General features: G+C 48.8%; 9 protein-coding genes across 9 annotated transcripts; 6 read left to right on the top strand and 3 right to left on the bottom strand.

Moving 5' to 3' along the window:
- Nucleotides 1-2,303: 2,303 nt before the first annotated feature.
- On the bottom strand, nucleotides 2,304-2,816 carry DEU56DRAFT_753965 (uncharacterized protein; the record flags this gene model as incomplete). Its single annotated transcript, XM_041349749.1, has 1 exon — nucleotides 2,304-2,816. One exon carries the CDS (start codon nucleotides 2,814-2,816, stop codon nucleotides 2,304-2,306), a length of 513 nt encoding a protein of 170 aa, XP_041211252.1.
- A 249-nt stretch (nucleotides 2,817-3,065) lies between these two features.
- On the top strand, nucleotides 3,066-3,497 carry DEU56DRAFT_753964 (uncharacterized protein; the record flags this gene model as incomplete). The annotated part of the gene is made up of 1 exon (XM_041349748.1): nucleotides 3,066-3,497. One exon carries the CDS (start codon nucleotides 3,066-3,068, stop codon nucleotides 3,495-3,497), a length of 432 nt encoding a protein of 143 aa, XP_041211251.1.
- A 4,121-nt stretch (nucleotides 3,498-7,618) lies between these two features.
- DEU56DRAFT_870200 (uncharacterized protein) lies at nucleotides 7,619-9,502 on the top strand (the record flags this gene model as incomplete). Its single annotated transcript, XM_041355610.1, has 5 exons — nucleotides 7,619-7,701; nucleotides 7,726-7,954; nucleotides 8,008-8,249; nucleotides 8,304-8,608; nucleotides 8,691-9,502. The coding sequence occupies 5 exons, from the start codon at nucleotides 7,619-7,621 to the stop codon at nucleotides 9,500-9,502; spliced, it is 1,671 nt and encodes a 556-aa protein (XP_041211250.1).
- A 630-nt stretch (nucleotides 9,503-10,132) lies between these two features.
- DEU56DRAFT_732041 (fimbrin) lies at nucleotides 10,133-12,457 on the top strand (the record flags this gene model as incomplete). Its single annotated transcript, XM_041348250.1, has 8 exons — nucleotides 10,133-10,209; nucleotides 10,261-10,414; nucleotides 10,474-10,617; nucleotides 10,673-11,145; nucleotides 11,197-11,898; nucleotides 11,949-12,208; nucleotides 12,273-12,358; nucleotides 12,416-12,457. The coding sequence occupies 8 exons, from the start codon at nucleotides 10,133-10,135 to the stop codon at nucleotides 12,455-12,457; spliced, it is 1,938 nt and encodes a 645-aa protein (XP_041211249.1).
- A 217-nt stretch (nucleotides 12,458-12,674) lies between these two features.
- Nucleotides 12,675-13,398, bottom strand: DEU56DRAFT_870198 (ribosomal protein L10e/L16; the record flags this gene model as incomplete). The annotated part of the gene is made up of 4 exons (XM_041355609.1): nucleotides 12,675-12,808; nucleotides 12,861-12,928; nucleotides 12,977-13,032; nucleotides 13,087-13,398. 4 exons carry the CDS (start codon nucleotides 13,396-13,398, stop codon nucleotides 12,675-12,677), a joined length of 570 nt encoding a protein of 189 aa, XP_041211248.1.
- A 163-nt stretch (nucleotides 13,399-13,561) lies between these two features.
- DEU56DRAFT_788738 (uncharacterized protein) lies at nucleotides 13,562-15,876 on the bottom strand. The gene is made up of 5 exons (XM_041352485.1): nucleotides 15,611-15,876; nucleotides 15,370-15,533; nucleotides 15,254-15,313; nucleotides 14,991-15,100; nucleotides 13,562-14,927 (listed from the first exon to the last, which is right to left on the bottom strand). The coding sequence occupies exons 1-5, from the start codon at nucleotides 15,713-15,715 to the stop codon at nucleotides 13,687-13,689; spliced, it is 1,680 nt and encodes a 559-aa protein (XP_041211247.1). The 5' UTR covers nucleotides 15,716-15,876; the 3' UTR covers nucleotides 13,562-13,686.
- Nucleotides 15,869-18,082, top strand: DEU56DRAFT_788737 (CoA-transferase family III domain-containing protein). The gene is made up of 10 exons (XM_041352484.1): nucleotides 15,869-15,934; nucleotides 15,982-16,237; nucleotides 16,286-16,564; nucleotides 16,622-16,700; nucleotides 16,773-16,929; nucleotides 17,004-17,153; nucleotides 17,216-17,385; nucleotides 17,457-17,541; nucleotides 17,603-17,710; nucleotides 17,825-18,082. The coding sequence occupies exons 2-10, from the start codon at nucleotides 16,003-16,005 to the stop codon at nucleotides 17,888-17,890; spliced, it is 1,329 nt and encodes a 442-aa protein (XP_041211246.1). The 5' UTR covers nucleotides 15,869-15,934; nucleotides 15,982-16,002; the 3' UTR covers nucleotides 17,891-18,082.
- DEU56DRAFT_186785 (histidine-phosphotransfer domain HPT domain-containing protein) lies at nucleotides 17,873-19,113 on the top strand. Its single transcript, XM_041344972.1, has 3 exons — nucleotides 17,873-18,385; nucleotides 18,522-18,664; nucleotides 18,722-19,113. The coding sequence occupies exons 1-3, from the start codon at nucleotides 18,173-18,175 to the stop codon at nucleotides 18,945-18,947; spliced, it is 582 nt and encodes a 193-aa protein (XP_041211245.1). The 5' UTR covers nucleotides 17,873-18,172; the 3' UTR covers nucleotides 18,948-19,113.
- On the top strand, nucleotides 18,909-22,735 carry DEU56DRAFT_186710 (DNA repair helicase). Its single transcript, XM_041344971.1, has 16 exons — nucleotides 18,909-19,431; nucleotides 19,481-19,583; nucleotides 19,637-19,785; nucleotides 19,843-19,958; nucleotides 20,009-20,376; nucleotides 20,431-20,510; nucleotides 20,563-20,658; nucleotides 20,713-20,812; nucleotides 20,863-21,185; nucleotides 21,231-21,273; nucleotides 21,320-21,412; nucleotides 21,462-21,595; nucleotides 21,647-21,967; nucleotides 22,014-22,088; nucleotides 22,142-22,412; nucleotides 22,466-22,735. The coding sequence occupies exons 1-16, from the start codon at nucleotides 19,279-19,281 to the stop codon at nucleotides 22,654-22,656; spliced, it is 2,616 nt and encodes an 871-aa protein (XP_041211244.1). The 5' UTR covers nucleotides 18,909-19,278; the 3' UTR covers nucleotides 22,657-22,735.
- The last annotated feature ends 194 nt before the right edge of the window (nucleotides 22,736-22,929 follow it).

The following is a 22,929-nucleotide window of genomic DNA, read 5'->3' as shown; positions in this document are numbered from 1 at the left end:
ACGCGCACTACACGCGCGACCTTCCGCAACCTTCCGCAGCATGTGCAACGATCCGCGACATTGCGCACCCTTCCGCAGCCCGGCGCTAAGTTCGGTATACCCTCCCATGTCCTGTCCTGTATGTCCGGTACCGTTGGTACGTACTCTCACTGTCATCTCCGTCTCTGACCACATCCAGGGTCTTTTACATAGTGTTACATACTTATCTGCTTCCGCACAGCCTATCTGCTTCCCTTACGTTTCATTACCCTGAGAGCGTGCGTAGCGACCTACATATCTAGAAGACTCAGAGCATTTCAGACTTACTTACTTTTCCCTTACTTGGACTCACTATCAGTTTTCTGTCTAGTTGCGCTTAGAGCGCTAATATCATTGCAGCATTTGTCTATCATCTTCCTAGTCTTGTGAAGCCTCGTTCCTCAGCCAAGGAGAGTTCCTACCACCTTCCGCCGCTCTTCCCCTACTACGCATGTACCGCGTGTATTCCGACTCTTCCGCACGATTTGCGCGTTCCGCGCGTTCATCGCATCAGCCCCGCGCCTTCGCGCACTTCTGACTTGAGCCTTTCTCTTGATCCCTCTCATTATTTAGAGAGATTGACTCAGTAGCATCCCCTAAGGGACGATTCTACTAGCTTGCCCCTCAAGGTAGATATTCTTGTGACTCCCCGGAGTTCGCATCTCTATTTCCTCACCCACACCGAGTCTGGGTCCGAAGACTCGGATCATGCTAATGGCTCTGATGTGGAGTAGTAATATTTGTTCTTGTCATTCTTCTGGTGGTTTGCTTGCCAGTGCTTTGTTTACTTACTGACCTGATTCCACTCTGGCGGTTCTTATGATCACGCTTATGTCCTTTGCTTGGCCGTCTTAATTCACATTTTGTCTTAGTCACCACTTGAATTGATGCTTTCCCTGACCGCTTTGTCTTGATCATGATCTTAATGGTATACATCCAACTTGAACGGTTGTGTGAGTGCTTAAATTGTTCACTTACCTATCAACTGTGTGGAACTTGGGAGTCTTAACTTGAAAGATATGCTTGGATGTCTTTTGCTCTACTTCTGGTCTGCTTATTTTGACTTAGCTTACAATGTGTCTTGAGAGAATCTGACATGATGGGTCACACTTGATGTCATTGCTTAACTGTGTACTTATGTCAAGCGCTGATAAGTGTAACAATAAGTCATATTCATCAGAAGACCCTACTTGTTTTAAGCAATGGCATACTTAGCAGAATTCTACTGAATCTTACTTAGAATCACCTTCAAGTCACCATAAGTGTTGTTAAGAAAAATTCCCTTTTTTCTGATAGAACCTCTGCGCATTTCACTGGCTTTAACAAGTCAACGCAGCTGGTTCCACTAGTGAATTCAATAGTGGGAGTCAAAGTAAAATTCTAGACTCGGTAGAATGCTCGGTAGAAACCTGACAAACCTGACTAAGGTAATTTTACATCAGTGTCGGCCGGCATCTCTCAATCAGAGCTTGAACACCAATGCCTCCTGCTCGTCAACGTGCCCGCCGTTCTGCAAGACTACAAGCCAACGCTCGAGGTTGCCTAAGGGCAATGGAGTTGCCCCCTCAACCACCTGAACCTAGTAGACAAGGTAAAGGTCGAGCACAACAATCCAATACACCGAAGACGACTGTTTACTGGATGCGACCCTCGGACCTTCATCGCACAGATATCCTGGTACAGTATATCACCACTCACTCTGCAGACACCCGCATTCATTTCTACAAGGAAAAGAAAGCTCAAGCTTCCACTTTAAGCGATGGGGAGCGCACTTGTGGCAAGGACAAAGGGGCGATATACCAAGTCCTAGCCAAACTGATCTTCGAGACGGGCGATGAGCTCTCCCATCTATACGCTCAGGAGCCCAAGACATTTGAAAAAGCAGTGGGCAATCACATTGGCAGGTAAGTGGTTGCTATTGATTGTGTTTATAGCTACTAATTCAATTTATAGTCTTTAAAGACTGTTTAAGGAGCAGTTGGACAAATTCTATCAGACTGGCGCTGGTGTCACTCCGCTCGACAACGACGGGGCTGCTAATCTACACAGTAAGTATTTTTTTTTGCTGTTCTTTTCTATTTGATTTAACTTATTTGATTTTCAGAACAGGTTTTACTCAATTTTCCGTGGTACGATCAACTTCACCCCTTCCTATTCTCCAACCCCACATTTGGTGCCAAAATCTTCACCTCCCAACCGGGAGTCGATCACGCAGCAGACTTCTATGGACTTCTTGGTCCACATGGGGGGGCTGGTCCCTCGTCTCACCAACATGCCCCTGGCCCTCAGATCCCTCCCCCCCCTTCGCAGCCCGCTCCTCCTCCCCCTTCACAGCTTGGTCCTCCCCCCCCTTCGCAGCTTGGTCCTCCCCCCCCTCCGCAGCTTGGTCCTCCCCCCCCCTTCACAGCTTGGTCCTCCCCCCCCTTCGCAGCTTGGTCCTCCCCCCCCTCTGCAGCTTGGTCCTCCCCCCCCTTCACAGCTTGGTCCTCCCCCCACTTCGCAGCTCGCTCCTCCCCCCCTTTGGAGCTTGGTCCTCCTCCCCCTTTCCAGCTTGGTCCTCCTCCCCCTTTGGAGCTCGGTCCTCCTTCCCCTTTCCAGCTTGGTCCTCCCCCCCTTTGCAGCCCCCCGATGATGACGCTTTCCGCGCCCCTCTCGGCAACACATTGGACTTGCTGGACGACAGCGACTTTGAGATGCACGACAGCGACGATGTCGACAGGCAGGAGTTTTACTCCTCCCGGCATTGTGTCTTCAGCCTCGACAGTCCCCCCAAAGTGGTGGGCCAAAAACAGCAACATACAGGTTCTCCGTCTCCCCCTCGCATTGACAAGAATTCTTTCATTCTCCCACAGAAGGTGCAGACGCCTGTCTACCACAGTCGTGCGGTGTTTTTGTCTGGCGGCCAAGCACCGCACAAACACTCCTCATTTGCTTTGTCATCGGGAATGTCACGCAGCCGCTCCTCTCCCACATCCACAGCATCCTCATCACCCTATATCTCATCCGACTATCGCCTTTCGCCGACAGCATCCCAGACATCTTTCTCCATGAAGCCACAGAGCTCTGTGAGCTCGAAGAAGAAGAAGAAGAAGAAGCATTCAGTAACGGACATGAAGGGTCATCTCAGCATGCTCAATGGTGAGATCCAGAGCATGCATAGTGACATGTCCGAGCGCCGGGAATCGAAGAACGAACGTTACACCATGAAGATGAATTACCAATCCCAGAAGAACGAATACCAGTTCCGCTGCAAGTCCCGTTTGCACGATGTCCTTGCCACAACTGCCACACACCAACGCGAGCAGGAGGCCAAGGACAAGGAAATCCTTTGCCTTCAGGCTGCAGCTGCCTTGCAGGAGAGGGAGGCAGAGACCTGGCACCTCAAGATACTGTATGAGACTATGAGGCTTCATGCTGGGGGTGGAGATGTTCCTGGTCCCTCATCATCATCATCATCATCATCATCATCATCATCCTGATTGTGTTTTCGCTTTTTTTTGTCTTCATCATGTCATTTTAATATACATTTCTTGAATCTGTGTAGCAGTGTAGTAGTACATGTACCTTCTGATTGCCAATGTGACCATGGTTCTTTCAAGTTACCCTTCCCTATGTTCAGCAGTTGTGTAAGGACTGTCAAACAGTTGATCCATCATCCTCAAACAAGAAGCTTGACCTGGTGTACCCTCATAAGACCTGTCACCAACAACTTCATCTCCATCAGGATCTTCAAACTCTTGAGCTGCAAATTCTCTAGCCTCTCGTTCAGCCCACCTGTCAGAACGGTGAAAATCTGCATTCTCCTTGCAATGGTGAGCTTCGAATCAGATGATCATGTTGTGCAAGATGATGCAACACATAATCCAATGGACGGCAATCTGAAGCTCTCTTTCTGTGTGAATATTGAGGTGAAGTTCTCGGAGGGACTGAAACCGCCCCTTAAGAGCAGCAAACACATGCTCAACACGTATGCGAACCTGAATAAGAAAAAAAATTAAAATCAGTAATCAAACCATCAAAAAAAATCACAAATATATGAGCACACCTTAGAAAGATGATAATTAAATGTCTTCTGGTCCTTGCTTAACCTTCCATTACGGGGCTTCTTGAAAGGGACTATGCACCACTTTTCAAGTGGGTATGCACTTCAGCCCAAACCCAATGGTCACCTGGAAGAAGGGCCTCATGCTGTTGATAGAGACGGGTAGATCGGAAAGCATAGGCATCATGGACACTTCCAGGATGATCAAGGGCGTAATCGTCAATGACAAGGTTGTGAGGCATAATAACTGCCTACAAAATTATTTAATTGTTGAATATGAAGGAGGGGGGGGGGAATACCTGGCAGCCAAGGGAATAGTTAGACTTCCTATCATGAAAAGTCTCACCAAAATGAGCAGGTTTGGCATAAAGGTCAACTGTTGTGCCATCAATGGCTAGAATGCCGTTGCACCACTCAGGACAAGTCCTGGACTGTGCATATTGCCGAGCAAGCTCAGCATCCTCTGAGTCAGGATGTGGGAAGCTAATAAAATTGTCATGCTGGGCAAGCAGTGCGATCATTACACGATTAGTGCAATTCACAACTGATCCAACACTTATACCTGCCCATTGGGCAACATCCTGGAGAGAAATCACATTGCCATAGTGGCCAGCACGATTGAGGAAGATGGCAAGCTGGATGGCAACGGGAAGCTGGGGATTATTGGATTGATTATGAAAGATATGATGATTGGAGATTTGATCAAGGATGTCATCAAATATGACAGGGTCAACACGTAGCTTCTGCCGAAATAAATGCGGGCGGTGCTCCTCATGATGAACGAGGACATGTAGCTGGGAGGCTCGCGGGGGAGGCTCGTCAGGCTGGTGAAGTACGCAAGCCCTTGCAACCTCATCATGGAGAGCTGCAATTTGGTGCTGAAGCTGATTGTAATGTCCAGAGATATCATCAGAATCATCAGATTCATCAGAAAATCCACCAGAGATGTTGGAGGAAAGAGATGGTGAAGAGGTTATGTCCATGCTTGAATCAGAGTTGGAATCCAAGCTTGACTCCTGACATTGGAGTTGGGCAAGTGACAATGCAACTTTATCAACTGCATGAAGGAGATCTTTACGGCTGGATTGCTGAGGCATGATGAGAGCTTGAGCTTTAGATTGAGAGATGATTCCCTTATCATCCTCCTGACTGATTGTGCGCTGATCGGCAGAGTTTAAATCGGAGTTTAAACTTTTCGCACAGTCTGCATGCTGTCTCACTTGTGAGTTCGTCATGGATGACAGCGAGCAACCAAGCACTTGGTGATACCTACACGGTCTGCAACTCACTCCATCACCCCAGGTGCGCTTGGTGATACTTACATGGTCTACAACCCATTCCATCACTCCATCACCCCAGGCGCACTTGGTGATACTTGCGCAGTCTACAGCCCCTTCCATTACCCCAACATCCTCCCAGGTGCGCTTGGTTCATTCATGTGGGGGAGAGGGGCTAGTCCATGGACTGGCGCTGGTGCCACTCCTCTGGACAAAAATGGGGCCGCTAATCTACATGGTATGTATTTTTTTGGCCGTTCTTTTTATTTAATTTAATGCCCCTTGTCCCTGCCTCCCCAAAACCCTCAGGTCCCTCCCCCCCTTGTCAACTCGCCCCTGCAGCTCCTTTGCAGCTCGCTCCTCCCCCCCTTTTCAGCTCGTTCCCCCCCCTTTGCAGCTCGCTCCCCCCCCCTTTGCAGCACCCTAGCGCTGGGGGTGGCCCAATTGACGACAACAATGACGCTTTCTGCGCCCCTCTCGGCAACACATTGGACTTGTTGGATGGGGACTTCGAGATGCGTGACGGCGACAATGTCGACGGGCAGGAGTTTTACTCCTCCCGGTGTCATGTCTTCAGCCTCGACAGTCCCTGATAGATCTTAGCAGCTGTACTTAGTTTTTTGTTTGTTTTCACACATTTTCTCAATACTAGTTTCAAATATGACGCGCGTTAGGGGGATCTGTAGCTACTCATTATACTTGTATATACTCATACTCTCGCAAATGCACAAGTGTCATTTCGAAGTCTGATATTGTGCTGAGGCATGCTGAGTGCTATTGTGGCTTTTTAGCCTCAGTTTTTCTAACCATTAGCAGGCTCTACCGACGTTCTAGCGAGTCTAGAATCCTACTTTGAGTACCACTAATGTCTATTATTCAAAGTTGAATGAGGTGCAGATCAACTCTTATGATACTGAGGCCAAGCGGCTAATAAGTACAGCCACTCTCTCTGTTATCAAGTCGCTGAGAATATCTACTAGGAACAAGATGCAGGCTGGACAAAGAATAGCAACATCGCCAATGGTTCATTATACTAGTATCCCTTTTGCTTTCCTCATCTTGCCTGCCTTGTAGTCATCTGCTCTCGCCTGCCTTGTTTCCCCACAGTTGTCTGCTCTCGCTTACATGCTTTTGCCTGCCTCATTGCCCCGTGGTTGTTTGCTCTTGCTTGCCAGCCTCATTGCTGTGTTGTATTTGCTGCTGCCATGTTGATCTGCCATGTTTCGCATCGTTATCATGCTTTCTGGTCGCATATTGAAGCATTTGTATCAGTAGATTATAGTGTAATTCCCACAAATACAACCAATTTTATTTCACACACACAACTGAAAGAAATGTGGTGAAATATGATGTGAATATTCTCAACATACCCTACAACATTCGGATGTGAAATATTATATTTGTCTCCACAGCAAGTCTCCTATAACGAAATATGTTGCTCCCAAATTCATCATATTTGGCACAATTCCAACGGTTTTGGCCAGCGGGGAATGGGCAACGATGAGGTATGGGTAGTGTTGTTGGCAGAAGTCTGCCATTCTGCCAATGGCAATTGCCAAGCGGTAATTGCCGGCAGTAGGTCGAGGGCGTTGGGCAGAAGTTGGCAGAAGTCAACGTGAATCTTATTTGTACTATCATCAAATAGCATATGTTTGATATTCGAATTAGTGTATCTGAGCCTCCGTGCACGCCAAAATGTCCTCGAAAAAGTCTACGGGCCGCCCTACTCAAAAAATCATCACCAACCACTTTATCCAAGATCAAAAAGTCCAAAATTCATCCAACCGTTATTTTTACAAATGCAACTACTGTTCAACGTCTATAGAAGGTCGCGACGACAAACCTCTCAAGCATATTCTTGACCGAAATACTTGCCCTACGGCTCCGGATCATGCTCGCACAGAAGTCCGTAACTATCTCGCCACGAAGAACGGAAATCAAGCACTACTACCCCCACCTATCGTGGATGCAGATTCTTCTTCATCCCCATCAGGAGACACAGCTCAAGCTCCACAGAAACGGAAGAACCTCTTTGGATTCGTGGATCTTCCAGTCACTCCAGAGCAAGCAATACGTGCAAATTTCAAATTGTTTTGGTGAGTTGAAGTGTCACAAATCATTGACTGAGGTGTTTTGACTGCGTGAATATTAAACCCACAGATTCATCGTTCACGCTAATATACCTTTCTTGGTTGCGGAGAACTGGTTTTTCCGTAACTTCCTTGATGAAATTCGGCCCTCGTATTCAGCACCATCACGTTACATGCTGTCACATTCAATTATGGATAGCGAAGTTGCGCGCGTCCAAATTGAGGACATTGCACGGCTCAAGGAACGCAAAAAGCTTACATATTTGCTTGACGGGTGGGAGGATAAAATAAGATGAAGCTTATATGGGTCTTTGGCTGCTGAAGTCAATCAGCCTCCAATTGTGTTGAACCTTGAGGACATGACGGGGCACCGAGGTTCTGCAGACAAACTCCTTGAAGTCTCCATGAATGCTTTGGAAAGAATGGAGATCGGAGATGGACGTAACATAATCGCGGCAACAACTGACAATCCCACCGTGATGAAAGCATTCCGACGGAAGTTCCAAGAGAAATTTTACTGGGTTCTCGTAAGATCTTTCCCCCCTTTAGTCAAAGTATTCCAATGAAATGACGAGTCTAGACCTTCCCATGCTTTCTCCACGGCCTCAATACAATCATCGGAGAAATATGTGCACACCTGTTTATGAAGCGGCATGTGACAAAAGCTACTCGGGTAGTGACATTCTTTAATGGGTCCCACTACTGGGGTGGTCAGTTGAAAGAACAGGCGAAAAAGGATGGCATCAACCGTGGATTGAAGAAAAACTGCGAGTCTCGTTGGTATGCACTCGTTCTCCAGTCAATGAGTGTCCATGATCATAGGTAAGACAAAATATGACTACTATCAGTTCAAGCAAAGAATTAAATGAACTCTAGACAATCACTTTCCCATTTATGTCTGCGGGAAGATGCACAGAAGAAGATTGGAGGCCTCTCTCCTGTTGCCCCAGATGTTGTTACCATTGTCCTTCGCGACGCAGAGTTTTGGCCCGCCATTGAACAAGGGATCAAGGTCATGAAGCCAATTGTTGACCTTATCGGAGATGAGGAGTCCCGCGATTCGCCACTTGCTTCATGCATGCTTGGGCTAATTCGGCTCGCAAAGACAATCTCTCAGTTGCCAATCGAAGATGGAGATAATGTTGACTTCTGGCAACACACCAAGGCTGTCTTCAACCGACGTTTTTTTCGCAATGAACACAAAAACTCACAGTCTCGCACTATTCCTACACCTGATGTGCCGAAAACTCGCAATTTCACAAGCCGTAAATGGACGTTCATTCAAGTTTATGGTGGAGGTAGCTCTCGACATTGCTAAACAGTGGCGATGGAGCGAACAGCTCGCGAAAATGCTCGTTGCTGACTTAAAAGATTATCACAAATCCTCGGGAGTATTTTCTGGAGGGCAGGCCGATGCACTCGATTGGTGGGAAACCCTCCCTATCAGTGCCGAGCGCTGTCCATTGAAAGCATTCACAGTCATAATCCACTCGATCGTACCTCATGCTGCCGACGTCGAGCATTATTTCTCGGGTCTGGGTGGGGTACAATCCATGAAGCGCTGCAACTTATCAGTTCAGACTTTCGAGTCTCTTAGCAAACTCCGGGCAAGCTACGCAAATTTCTTACACAAGGTGGATCACGAAGCTGGCAAGCCCACACGTCGAAAACACGCCCATATGCACACTCGGCCAGAGCACGGACTCGACACAGCCTTGGCAGTGGAACTTCAAAGGTCTTTTGCATGGGTGCCTCCACTTGCTGGTGCCTCTTGCAACTCAGACGACGAATTTCTCGCAGGTCCGGAGTCAATTACGGATGAGGAGTTGCTCGAAGAATTTGACAGGTTTGAAAACGAGATGCTGGAATCGCGAGGCTTGCAAGAAGGTACTGGCGAAGTCCCAGATATTTTCAAGGGAGATATTATTGATTGGAACGAGCTGGAGAAGGTCGATAAAGGAATCACACCCACAGGGTTTGTCGAAGAGATTGATGTGGTTGCCCGTGGGTCACAAGGCATGGAGCCAGGCTGGAACATCAATGCGCTGTTGACGTCAGAGGGTGTAGCGCAATAGCTTAGCTATTTTTTTTGCCGTGACCTTAGAACACGATAAAACGCTCGAAACAATTCTGCCGACTTTTGCCGTTCTGCCATTTGCCGTTCTGCGGCTTCTGCCGTTTTTTTGGCAGAACTCGCCCCAAAATACTTCTGCCCCCTACACTAGGTATGGGGGTGATGAACGCACAGGAGCTTCATTAAAACTCCGCTTCAATTTGCCGACGGCACCAAGACTTGCCGAGCGTCAGGTTTGTCGCAGACACAGACCTGGCAGCACCCAGACTGGCCGTAACTTACACATTCACCAATGCCCATTGCCCATTGACACGAGGCCAGTGGCAGCTGTGTCATGCGCAGTCAAAATAGTGACTCCAATGTTGGATCGCTTCTAATCATAGTTCCATATAAGACATCGATCGGAACTGCCGGCTGCGGGCTGCGTACTGCGTGTAATATGTAGGGTATAAAGCTAGAGCAGAAAAATGAAGTTTGTTTGACAAAACTTGAAGGTACTTGCAAGTTGAAGATGGTGATGGTAACGCGCAGTCAATCGCCAGCAGCCAAGTGGAGACCCCCAGCACTGCGTTCCACAATCCATTCTGTCCAATTACCGCCACTATCCTCATCGTCATCATCGTCATCTCCAATGGAGGCCTTCCGACTTCAAAAGAAATATCCTGAAGTATCCAAAGATGAAATGTTTGATCTCGTAAATCGCTTCAAGTACGTGAGATCTTCTTTCGAATTCATTTGAGTAATAAATCTTGTCCGCAGCGCGATTAATACCAACACGCCAGGCCGTATAGACAAGAGCGCTGTTCTTCAAGCTCTGCAGAACAGCGGAGAATCGTATGACAAGGCTCGAGAGACGCTTAAACATGTCTCTGTCGATGCTAGTGGCAAAGTCGAGCTGGAAGACTGGGTCGAGGTCCGTACACCGTTTATGATGTCATCCTACAGATCATTTCATCAGCTCTCCTTTGCCAGCTCAACGTCAAACTGCGCACACAAACAAAGGCCTCAGTCCTTCCCACACGAGCAGGAAAGGTCACAGTCCAGGGCTCAAATGCAAACGTCAGTCATACGATTAACGAAGATGAGCGTATGGAATTCACGAATCACATCAATACGGTGAGTTCCTCTCATAACTCTCGTCTTCTGTCTCATTAATACTCACTCTTTACAGGTGATCGAGAACGACCCCGACATCGGGAACATTTTCCCAATCCCTACATCAACCATGCAGCTCTTCGACGAATGCAAAGACGGTCTCATCCTCTGTAAACTAATCAACGATTCCGTCCCCGACACCATCGATACGCGTGTGTTGAACAAGCCAAGCGCACGGAAACCGTTGAACGCTTTCCAGATGACGGAGAACAATAACATTGTGATCGCATCTGCCAAGGGTATCGGATGCTCCGTCGTCAATATTGGCTCATCTGATATCGCAGAGGGGCGGGAGCATTTGATCCTTGGGCTTATTTGGCAGATCATCCGACGTGGTTTGCTCGCACAAGTCGACATTAAGATTCACCCCGAATTGTATCGGCTGTGCGAGGATGGCGAAACTATCGACGATCTTCTACGGTTGACGCCAGATCAAATTCTACTCCGTTGGTTCAACTACCACTTGAAAGCAGCAGGGTGGAAACGGAGGTACGCCCATCATCTGTACTTATTGATCCCTTCTAACTCATGATCCACTAGAGTTAACAACTTCAGCCGTGACGTCTCAGACGGCGAGAACTACACCATCCTCTTAAACCAACTCAAACCAGACCAATGCTCCCTGGCACCTCTCCAAACTAGGGACGTGAGACAACGTGCAGAACAAGTCCTCCAAAATGCCGAAGTCATCGGCTGTCGCAAGTACCTCACACCTTCATCCCTCGTCTCCGGTAACCCCCGTCTCAACCTTGCCTTCGTCGCAAACCTCTTCAACACCTGGCCCGGCCTCGAGCCCCTCGACGAACAAGAAGCCAAAGATTACGGCGCTGTCGAGGATTTTGACGCAGAGGGCGAGCGTGAAGCACGTGCATTCACGCTTTGGCTCAACTCGCTCGGCGTCGAGCCAGCGGTGTTCAACTTATTTGAGAACTTGCGCGATGGACTCGTCATCCTCCAAGCATTCGACAAGATTTCGCCTGGCTCTGTAGTATGGCGCCGTGTTTCGAAGCCCAAAGGCGGTGCACAAGCTGCACCCCCGACGATGCTTGATGAAGAAGAGCAGGAAGACATCGGCGTCACTCCCAACCAAAGCACGCTTTCCCGTTTCAAGCAAGTGGAAAACACAAACTACGCAGTGGAGCTTGGGAAGCAAAATGGGATGCACCTCGTTGGTATTCAGGGGGCTGATATCGTCGATGGCTCAAAGACGCTCGTTCTTGGTCTTGTCTGGCAACTAATGAGGTACGTCGAATCTTTTACGCTACTTACACGCCTCAATTCGATTATTACAGGTTGAACATCACAAAGACTCTGATGACGCTCTCCAAGACCGGCAAACCCATCAGCGACACAGACATGCTCAAATGGGCAACCGCAACCGCAACAAAAGGCAAACCTGGCGTACGACCCATCCGATCGTTCAAAGATCCAGCTATCACCACTGGGTTGTTCTTCCTCGATCTTCTGGACGCGATGAGACCAGGGATCGTAGACCCTGCTCTTGTGATTAATGTCAGCGAGAGTGGGGCTTATGAGGATCGGCGGCAGAATGGTAGGTTTTTTTTGTGAGCGTTCGGGTTTCTCAGAGGCTGATTTTTGTTTTTCTTTCTTTCAAGCAAAATTGGCTATTTCCATTGCGAGAAAAATGAACGCACTGATTTTCTTGGTGCCTGAGGATATAGTGGATGTTCGTCCACGGCTTGTGCGTCTCTTTTGATTACATGGCTGGTCTTCGTTGTCGTGCTGATTGTCGCTGCAGATTTTGACCTTTGTTGCAAGTTTGATGAGCATCTCGCAGTGATCCGTGCTCGTGTTTTCTTCCATTTATAACTATTCTCGCTGTTGTTCTTTGCAAACAAAGTCCGTCAAAGTCGCTACATGATGGACGTCCAATGTATATACATACCACTGATGCTATCACCTCTGCTTTACTTCTCTTTCCACGTTAGTAATCTGGGGCCCAACAAAGCCTTGTAATCCAAATATGAATGCATTGCAAAGTGAACGAAACAGCGCTACTAGGTCTGTGCAGTAGATGAAAGTTGGTCGGTGGGGGGTTCTGGATGTAGGACTAAATTTCCTAGTCTAGGGGGGGTCGAACGTGTGATGAATTCCATTATCGTTGGGAGCTTGTCTGCTGCTTGACGTAAAGCTGTAAAGCTTGGGTGAGTTTGAATAGAATAGAGATGGGTAGGAATTCCTGCCTTCGCGTGCCAACTCTTCTCTAATTGGGGTCCCTCCAATCTCAAATATGACGCGACCGGTGGGAACACTGCGCGCAAATGAGCCTCATGAAGCACGAGCGCAAAGGAGAGCATACCGAGTAGCCCAAAACTCGAACGTCCCTTTTCCTTTACCCATACGAGTTTCGTTTCCCTTGGAGACGTTGGTCAAAAGTCCATACAGAGAACAAATGAATATACAGCAGACCTTGACACAAACTGGAATATCAGGGAAAACTCTAAGATAGACTTTTGCGCCTTTGACGACCTTTATTTTGCGCTTTATGACTTCCTCAGCCGTAGTAAGCTGTTTCGCGCTGAAGCGGACGCCCATTCCCTTTATGCGGATTCCCCATTCACCGTAAGCAAGCGTGGTGCCTTTTGTTGAACCGCCTATAGGTATCGGAACGCGACCTTTGTGTCGTTTGACGTGTTGAACTTGACGAGGTGCGAGTTGTGACCGGAAACGGACGCTGGCTGGCAAGCGTGGTACGAGCGTCGTTCGGAGCAATGAGAACATCGCCTCAAGCGTTGAAAGCAATCAATGCGAGATTTTTGAAGTAGAATTAATTGAGAACCCCCTGGTTAAGCGATACAGCGAGGAGCGCCAGTGTAAGATACAATTGTATGCGGCAAGCGCGAGGTTGCCTAAACGAGTGATGCCAATAAGATGCTGAGTCAAGACCGGTGGAAGCGTGTTTTCAGTATAATCCGCATAAAACACAAAACATAATGCGAAGGTATATAATGATATCCCAGTTACAAATGATGCTCGCCGCAAATGGGCCAACCCGATAGACCCCTTTCCTCATCTCCTCATCAACTTCTCCCTCAATTCTGCCCCCCGCAGTTGTGCCCGCAAATACTCCAGCCGCGCTTGATATCGTGCAGTCACCTCTCCTCGCCGCCGTCGAATATCACCCAGCTCGCTCTCGAGTACCAGAATGGAGGCATCATCATCAGGTACTTCACGCACCGGCGAGTTGTGTACAGTCGAAGGGAGGTGCATGGAAGAGTCTCGTGCAAGGTTAACAGAGGAGACACTGCCTAGTTCCCGTAGCTTGCTGTGGGTGAGTCCCGGCGATGAGTGCGAAGCGTGCATCGAGCCGTTTGTGGGGACGCGTGCGCGAGACGATATAGATGACATACTACGCTTCCTTGCCGACGCAGATAATGTTGATGGCGGGGCGCGTAACGAGGGATTCCGATATGACTGCGGCTGGGAGCGTGGTTGGCTGACGCTAGAGGCTGCCGACGCGGAGTACATGGATTGAGCATCAGCCTCGCAGGGTGTGCCTCTCCCGGTACTTGGGTACCCGCTGCCTTCACATTCACTGCCCCCGCCTCTACCGCCATATTCACTTCCCCCACCTCTACTACCATAATCGCTCCCTCCCACTCCCACGCGGACTCGACGCACAGAAGGCGTTCGTGGCGGATGACGTCGAGTTAGTGCAGTAAGTTCAAGCCCGTTGAACGCATCAAGTAACCGTCCACCCTCAGCTTCAAGCGTCGCAATTTGGCGCTTCAGCTCTAATGAGGATAGATTTTCGGGGTCGGCAGGATTCGTAGATGGTGATAGAGATAATGCGTGCGACTGCATCGGAGAATGCGAGGATGTGTGTGGGGTTGTTGATGTTGAGGGAACGGGTGTGAAGGGCGAGCCAGTAGTGCTATTTAAACGGAAGGATGATGGGGGAGGGGTAGCTGGTCCTGTTTGAAGGCGGCGGAGGGACCGGTACGGGCTGCTTCTTCCCCCGTTTCCACCAATATTGATACTGCTGGTACTCCCGTTTACACCTAAATACTGCACATCAGCTGTATGTGACAGATTCTCCGATGTCAGAGAAACATCGCTTCGCATGTGTGGCGGGATTGGTCGCCGGGATGTACTGCCGGAAAAGATAGACGTGTCGTCTGTTGTTGCGGTGAGAGTTGTGTGAGCTGAGATTCGGGAAGAACGTTTAAAGAGAGTGCTCATGGCGGAGGAAATCGAGGATTTGGAGCGGACGGATGGTGAACGACTTTTGGCGGAAGCCGGATTGTAGGCTGTAAACCCGAGTAGAGAAGTTGAAATCAGTCTCTTCGAAACGGACACAGCATAAGGCTTACCGTTGGGCGGATGTGAGACAATGGGGACAAGGGGAGCTTCCTGCGGGACTGAGCTCCCTGAAGCAAGCCGCTCAAAGATGTTTTGTCGCAGAAGACGGTATTCATCGTCACTGTGAGCGAAATCAGCATGGTGGGAGGTTTAACGTGAACATGGGAGACCAATTTTGGCGGAAGGAAACATTGCATCAACCCATGTGGTTGCAACGATCGCTACCACAACAGACGAGTCACGTCCTCAGTCTCAAGTGCTAAAACGAACTTACTCGAGCAAGCCTTGAGAATTTGCGGCAGCAAGTTCATCGAGACGTTGTGCAAGGGTGGCCCTGTAAACAGGAGAACATGAACGAACGGTATAACTGGGAGTCGACGAAAGACGTACGTGATGACGTCTGTATGTGTACGTGGAGTATTTTGTTGTGGTGGTAAGAACTGTTCGGTACCGAGAGGGGAGCGCCCAGCGCTGAGACGGTGGAGATTGTGGTCACTGTGCCTAGTCATTGAAGGAGGGTGCGTCTCGCGCGCCTTGCCTTTGTACTTTCCGTACTGCAGATTTCACAGCCCCCATCATGGTCAGTGCATTGTCGCATCAAGAGAACGGAACAGCAACAGAAGCTACGCACGAATCGGGTACGGATGACCTGAACCACAGACATGGACACGGAGCTGTCGTTATGGATGTATGACTGGGACTCGCCTACTGTCCTGCGCGACGAGAAGAAGCCCATGTTTGTGTAATGAACGTTACGAATTGATATGTTTTTGTTTTCTGTTATGTTTTCTTGTCAGTACCAGCACATTGCGGATGCAGAAGCGGTGCCAGGTGCGATGTCGCATGTCATTGTCGATAATATTGACTTGGACTTCTGCCACCTTGTTCACAACCTACTTAATTATGTAGTTACTAAGTGCTAGTACCTAGCCTTTGGACCTGGACTATATCTATCGCAAGTTTCAAAATTCATTGCCTTGACCGTTGCTAAACGCTTTCCAGGTACCTTGACGGTCAACTGAGATGCTATTGTCGAAATATAGAGCGCTCAGTACTGTCACCCGTCTTGATAGTCGTCTCATCAGACGTTCCCTCATTTCCACTCAGTCTAATGACCAGGGCATTCCGCCTCCGCTAACGGGTGTCAGAGTCCTTGACCTCACTCGAGTACTAGCAGGCCCATCATGCACCATGCTTCTCGCAGACTTGGGCGCAGATGTCATCAAAGTCGAGGAAGTCACTCGCGGCGACGACACTCGTGAGTCACCTCTGCCAGCCTATTCGTAGCCTAGCTAATAAAAGCCAGGCTCCTGGCTTCCTCCTTCTGCTCCCGTCTCCCCGAATTCTCCGAAAGAATCATCACACCTCCCTCCTGAATCTGCATACTTCCTCGCCGTGAATAGAAACAAGCGTTCTATCACCGTGAATTTCAAGGATCCTGCGGGACTCGAGGTCATGCGGAGGCTGGTTCGCAGTTCCGACGTGCTCGTAGAAAACTTTATTGCGGGAAAGCTCGCAGGGATGGGTCTTGGTTGGGAGGACTGCAAGGTACTTAATCCGCGGCTTGTGTATGCTTCCATCACTGGTTCGTCTGAGCTTAACTTTCCCTGCTATCAGTATTCGATCGAACTGATGCAAACAGGATATGGACAGACAGGCCCGTTCCGCGAAGCTGCTGGTTACGATGTCATCATTGAAGCCGAAGCTGGGCTGATGCACATGTATGTATGCCGTGTTGCAGGCGCCTCCAGGTGATATCTTGAGTCTTATGTCCTGCCTTTCATGGATCGTAGCACAGGCGAACCTGATCGTCCACCTTCTAAAGTAGGCGTTGCGGTGACAGACTTAATGACAGGTCTTTACGCACACGGCGCCATCCTTGCTGGTTTGCGTTCCGTACAGCACACGGGAAAAGGCGTTTGGATAGATTGCAACTTATTTGAGACACAGGTACGGTGACTAGCACATGTTTACACTCCTGATGAACTAATATTGCTGATACAATTTCTCTCGTATATACTTAGCTTGCAGGTCTTGCGAATATAGCGTCGAATTATCTCATCGCCGGAAAGGAAGCCTCTCGGCACGGAACTGCCCACCCGTCCATCGTTCCTTACCAAGTCTTCCCATGCAAAGACGGATTTCTCATGATTGGCGCGGGCAACGACAAGCAGGTGCGCAGTATCACTGATAAGCAGTTCTAGACGACCTGACTCCGAGGCACATGTGACGCTAGTTCCGACTCCTTGCCGAAAGGATTCTGGAAAATCCCCAGCTGGCGGATGATGCAAGGTTTGCTAATAATGCTATGCGGGTAGCAAACAGGGAGGTGTTGGTGGACATCATTACACAAGTGCTCCAAAAACATGAAAGGGATCATTGGATCGAACGCTTCACGGGATTAGGGTGAGTTGTGCATGATGTCTAGTTATGTATGGTCCATTTGCCAAGGTATTCACACGCCCATTTCCGTGCAGGGTACCGTTTGGTCCAATCAATAATATCCAACAGTCATTCGCGCACCCACAAGTTGGCGCTCGGCAGGCTACGGTGGAGGTTGATGTACGTTTTCCCCGTCCTCGTGTGATAGACTTTGGTCTGATTATGTCGATTGATTCAATAGCACCCACGAGCAGGGAAAGTGAGGATGGTAGCTCCACCCGTTACTTACAATGGAAAGCGGATGCCGGTGAGACGACCACCGCCCTGGCTGTCACAGCATACAATGGAGGTACGTGCATATGCCAGTGACATCTTGGGGGGTTTTGTTTCGCCACCCTCGTTCTGTTTATTGAATTACATTTCATTGTGCATTTTGGTTTCTGATCACGGTGAATTGTTCTAGGTCATGCTGGAACTAGGGTACTCTCAGAATGAGATCGCCGAATTGAGGGCTCGCCAGATTATCTGAGGCAAGGATTTGCTGAACTAATGGAGAGTTTGGGTTTGGGGCGCGGGTCCGCCGGCCAGGGGGTTATTTTGTAGAAAATGAGATGACGATCTAGCCAGTGCAATTCGTGAATCTGTCAATGATGCTACATATTTGGCAGCGGCACTGCGGCGGCAACAGATAATCAGTAGACTACTTTAAGCATAGCCCCGAATCCCTACAGCCTGACGTCCTAGAGCCGCTACCCCGATTGTTAATTCAGAACGCTGTCCCTTGTCAGTAAACAAGGCCAGGACTCTCTTCATGTCTCCTGCTCTGCGTGCTCGTTCGCCGAATATCATTGACGACATTGTCAAGCGTCCACCACCGTCTCCTTCCGACAAAGCCCCACCACAGAAGAAGCTAGACGTCAAATCACGACCTGCCTCGGAGGAGCCAACGCCGAAGGCAGGCTCGCCCATTACTACACCCAAGGAAAAGAACGACCTGAAGGAGGTTGAGAAGAAGGAGTGCAAGGTATGTCTCCAGCTTAAAGTGGGTTGTTTGTATGCACTTGGAGGCAGAACTCGTGCGCCGGGAACCCCGCACTTAGCCCCTGCCCATCTCGTCATGTTGTTCGTCGTGTAATGATGATAACTGATTGCACCACCAGCTCAGTAAACATGATGTGATCGATATGGAAGTCTTCGGCCAGATAATCGAACTGGATGATGGGGACAGCTCATTTGTATCGGACATGGTGACCGACTACCTTGAGCAGGTGGATTCCACATTCAAAAAAATGGATGACGCCATGTAGGTTTCTCAATTGTGATTGCAATGGCTACACTAGAATCTGACTTTCTTATGTAGGGAAACTGGAGACTTGAAGGGAATATCACAGCTAGGGCACTTCCTGAAGGGCTCATCAGCCGCGCTGGGCGTGAAGCAGGTGTCATTGACTTGCGAGAAGATACAGAACACGGCCAAGGGTAAAACCACAGAGAAGACCCTCGAGGAAGTGATGTCGCTACTAAAACGTGTCAAGGAGGAATACGGTGCGGCAAAGATTTGGTTACTGGAGTATTGCCCGACGTGATAACGATCAATCAATTACACCTCTCTGCTGAGCTTGCTCACCACCATACCCAAGAGTTCAGGTTGTATGATTTTCACTGTACTCTACCTATCTAAGTAGTAACTGCCACACTTACGCTTGGCCACATCCATCCTTTGTTTTCACTATCCGCAATGTTCCACTATATGCACTAGTTCCAGACACAGTGTACTACATCGTCACATCATCTTATAAATCACCCAAGCTTTGTTACACGCTCCACTTTTCACTGCTTTGTGTGGTGCACTGGTGAACTTTCAAGTACCCTGCGACGACGCGTGAGGTCACGCGTCGCGCCTCTGCACTGTTCGGCATGGACAACGACGATCTCGTCCTTCCCACTCCCAGTAGTTTCCCTGCATTTCCATACGACCCGCCCTATTCGATACAGATAGACTTGATGCGTCATGTCTATACGTCCATTGAGAAAAGGCAGGTCACCATCGTGGAGAGTCCTACTGGCACTGTGAGTGTTTGTAACAGCTGGTCAGCGGATTTGTGATGCGGGAAATCAGGGTAAGACACTAAGTCTACTGTGCTCGAGCCTCTCGTGGCTTGTGGACGAGAAAAACCGCGCCCGCAATGGCCAACTATTGCAGCAGTCCCTCACAAGTGCTGGTCAGTAGTAGGTCTCTGTAGGACTTGCAAGTAACATCCTAATGCAATATCAGAGCCTTCATGGGTAGCAGCTCAGGCTCTCGATATTCGGAAGCGCGAGCTGGAGGCAGAGGATAAGGAATACGAAGAACGCCTCGCCAAAGCTCGGAAGACCGAGGCTCATTTCCGTATGCTGGCTCGGGCACGGGTTACCAAAAAGCAAGTGCGTGCGCTCAGTATTCACATTTGGGCTCAATGATCATTTACTTCGTCCAAGTAGCGCGTGACAGTCGATCTTGCTCAAGACCATCTTGACGAGGACGCATATCTTCCAGACGACGGCTATGAAGATAGCCAAGATAACTTCTCCCCCGCTGTTCGTGCTCTGATGGCGAAGTGAGGATCAAGCTTTGCTAATGCGAGACAGAACTAATGTGTACGAATAGAATAGACAATACCAAACATAATCCAGCCTCTCAAGGAGATGAGCCGTCCTGCACGAAAGTCTACTATGCTTCTCGCACACATTCACAACTTTCGCAGGTCCTGCCCGAATTGACCAAGCTCAAGTTCAAGCACCTCGCATTGGGCAGTGCGGTTCTAGATGAGAGCCCAATGGGAAACATCTCTCGAGCCGATCACGATCCTTGTCAAAAGAAACGGACCCTCGGGAGTGTAGATGATGAAAAGTGTGAAACAGATCAGCGCCAGTGGCGGACCGTACCCCTTGGATCTCGCAAACAGCTGTGTATCAACGAGGACGCAAGGTCAAGGTCAGGAGATATAGACGAAAAATGTCGAGAATTACTGGAAGGTACCAGGCAGTGAATTCCCGCGTATTCATTGACCGTTGTGGATATACTCGCAGGGAAGCAAAATAAACGATGTCAATATTTGCCTCCGGTGGGTGATGACACCCGCATGTTCGATCTACGAGATCAGATTCTAGTTAGTGAAGGTGATGTATACGAGCGAATTGTATTGACGGGTTTCTTTCAAGGCATCGCCAAAAGACATAGAAGACCTTGCCACCGCTGGGAAGAACACGCAAACTTGCCCTTATTACGGATCTAGACGAGCAATACCTCAGGCAGAGGTCAGCAAGTTATCACACTGATGTACCTCGCTGGATCTTATGTTGGATCTTCAGCTTGTTACTCTGCCCTATAACCTGTTATTGCAGAAAACCGCCCGAGAAGCCCTGGGAATCGACTTAACCAACCAGATTGTCATCATTGATGAAGCCCACAGTAGGCAACTCACCTAGATCACCCTACTGTCCTGGCTGAAGTTGCCTCAGATTTGATACCAACTCTACTGTCACTTTCAAGTGTCCGCCTGACATCCAATCTCCTGTCGACCTCATTGAAACAGGTCTCAGTGTATTACCAAAAATTTCGCAACCGGCTGTCTGCAACGCATGCATTGCATCTGAAGAGGCTTCTTGGTTTTCTCGATGCATTCCAGAGGGTCGCAATGGATTGGATGGCGGAGAAGTTCAACGCCAAATCCAAAAGGCAAGATACTGAAGTCATAACTGTGCCAGATTTCATCCACAGGCTTGGGAGAAAGGTAGAGGGTATCAATCTCCTCGAGATCGAGTCATATCTCAAGCGCAGCAAAGTACGTTGCACTAACTCAATTAGACGTTTTTCTGATTATTTGCAGATAGCACGGAAGATATCTCGTTATGCTGTTGATGTTTGTGAAGGTTTGTACACTTTGACAAGGGCACAGTCATATTACTGAGTTTGTAGGCGAGAAGCCTGGGAGATATTCATCGGGTGTGGCCACGCCGCCACTGCATACAATTGAAGCGTTGATGTTGGGGCTGGCGGGGGCAAGTGAAGGTGGGCCAAGCCGTATTGAGATCGTTTCTTTGCTCACCATTGTTTGTAGACGGTCGACTAATATTTTCTACTACTGGAGATGCTGTCGAGATTAAATATCAGCTGCTGAATCCATCAGCGTTGTTCCGCGATGTCGTGGAGGTGGCACGTTCAGTTGTGCTTGCCGGTGGGACCATGTCACCAGTAAGCAGGTTTCGTCGACGGTCCTTTGCAATATAGTAATGCCAGCGATAGATGTCTGCTGTAGTGTCCGAGCTTTTCACGTACTTAGCTCAAGACAGGCTGACGACTTTCTCTTGTGGTCATATTATCCCTGCGTCTAACGTGCAGACATTGCTGCTTACGAAAGGGCCTTCGGGTTTAGACCTGGAGTTCAAATTTGCACAGCAGAGCAATCAGCAAGTCGTGTCCGAGCTAGGTCAAATCGTATTGAACTTCTGCAATGTCGTGCCTGGTGGAATAGTAGTCTTCTTCCCTTCCTATGCATCGTTGAATTTTACAAGAGAGGCTTGGAGTCAGAGTGGATTACTGGACAAATTCAGTGTAAAGAAGAAAGTAAGTGTCTATAAGTAACAAGAAGCGACTTATTGGATGTGTCTAGGTCTTCTTGGAGCCCCAGGAGAGTTCAGGAGTTGAAGTGATCCTTCGGGAGTATGCTATAGCTGCCAAAGCACATGTAAGTCTTGCGTACTGTGACATATTCGCCATCATGACCATTTTCTTTTGGAGATGCAACTAGATAAGAAGACTGGCGCGATACTATTTGCAGTTGTCGGGGCCAAGCTTTCAGAAGGGCTGAACTTTTCGGATGATCTCGCTCGTGCTGTTGTTGTAATTGGGTTGCCTTTTGCCAACAAAAATTCTCCAGAGCTTCAGGAGCGTATGCGGTACGCGAATCAAGCAGAGTCGCGATCTGGGGTAAAGAGACATGCTGGTGGCAAAGACGCAGCGGCCGAAATGTATGAGAACATGTGTATGAACGCAGTCAATCAGAGTATAGGTGAGCACGCTCGATCGCTGTGAATTCGGGAGGTTTGCTAAGCCCTTCGCAAGGCCGAGCCATCCGACACCGCGGGGACTGGGCTTCTCTCGTTCTTATCGATCGACGGTTCACGTCCCCTGCGATTCGCGGGAAACTACCACAATGGCTAAGAAATGATGTGGCAGTTTGTGAGACTTTTGGCCAGGCGATGAAACATCTAGGAAACTTCTATCGAGAAAAGAGACAGCGTACAGTATGTTGATATAGATATTTTATGAAGCGACGCATTGTAAGGCATGGCTTGTGAGGGCATACTGTAGTCTGCTGGGCCCAGGCTGAGCGTTTAAAAAAACCACACGACAAGTACGTGAATTTCTCCAGTTAGACTCGGAAGAAAAAATGCTATGTTCGATGAAAGGGATCAAAGAGAGGACTGAAGGAAACACGAATACGCTGCCTCCGGGGGATAGTCGAGTCTCATTGTGACCATTGAAGTATGGAATGTCATTTAACGTTACGGTCCGCGGAGGATGCA

Source organism: Suillus clintonianus, assembly GCF_016758775.1.
Source record: "Suillus clintonianus strain FC179 chromosome Unknown DEU56scaffold_17, whole genome shotgun sequence".
NCBI classification, from domain to species: domain Eukaryota; kingdom Fungi; phylum Basidiomycota; class Agaricomycetes; order Boletales; family Suillaceae; genus Suillus; species Suillus clintonianus.
The sequence above is the reverse complement of the archived record's forward strand: the minus strand, read 5'-3'. Positions and strand labels throughout refer to the sequence as shown.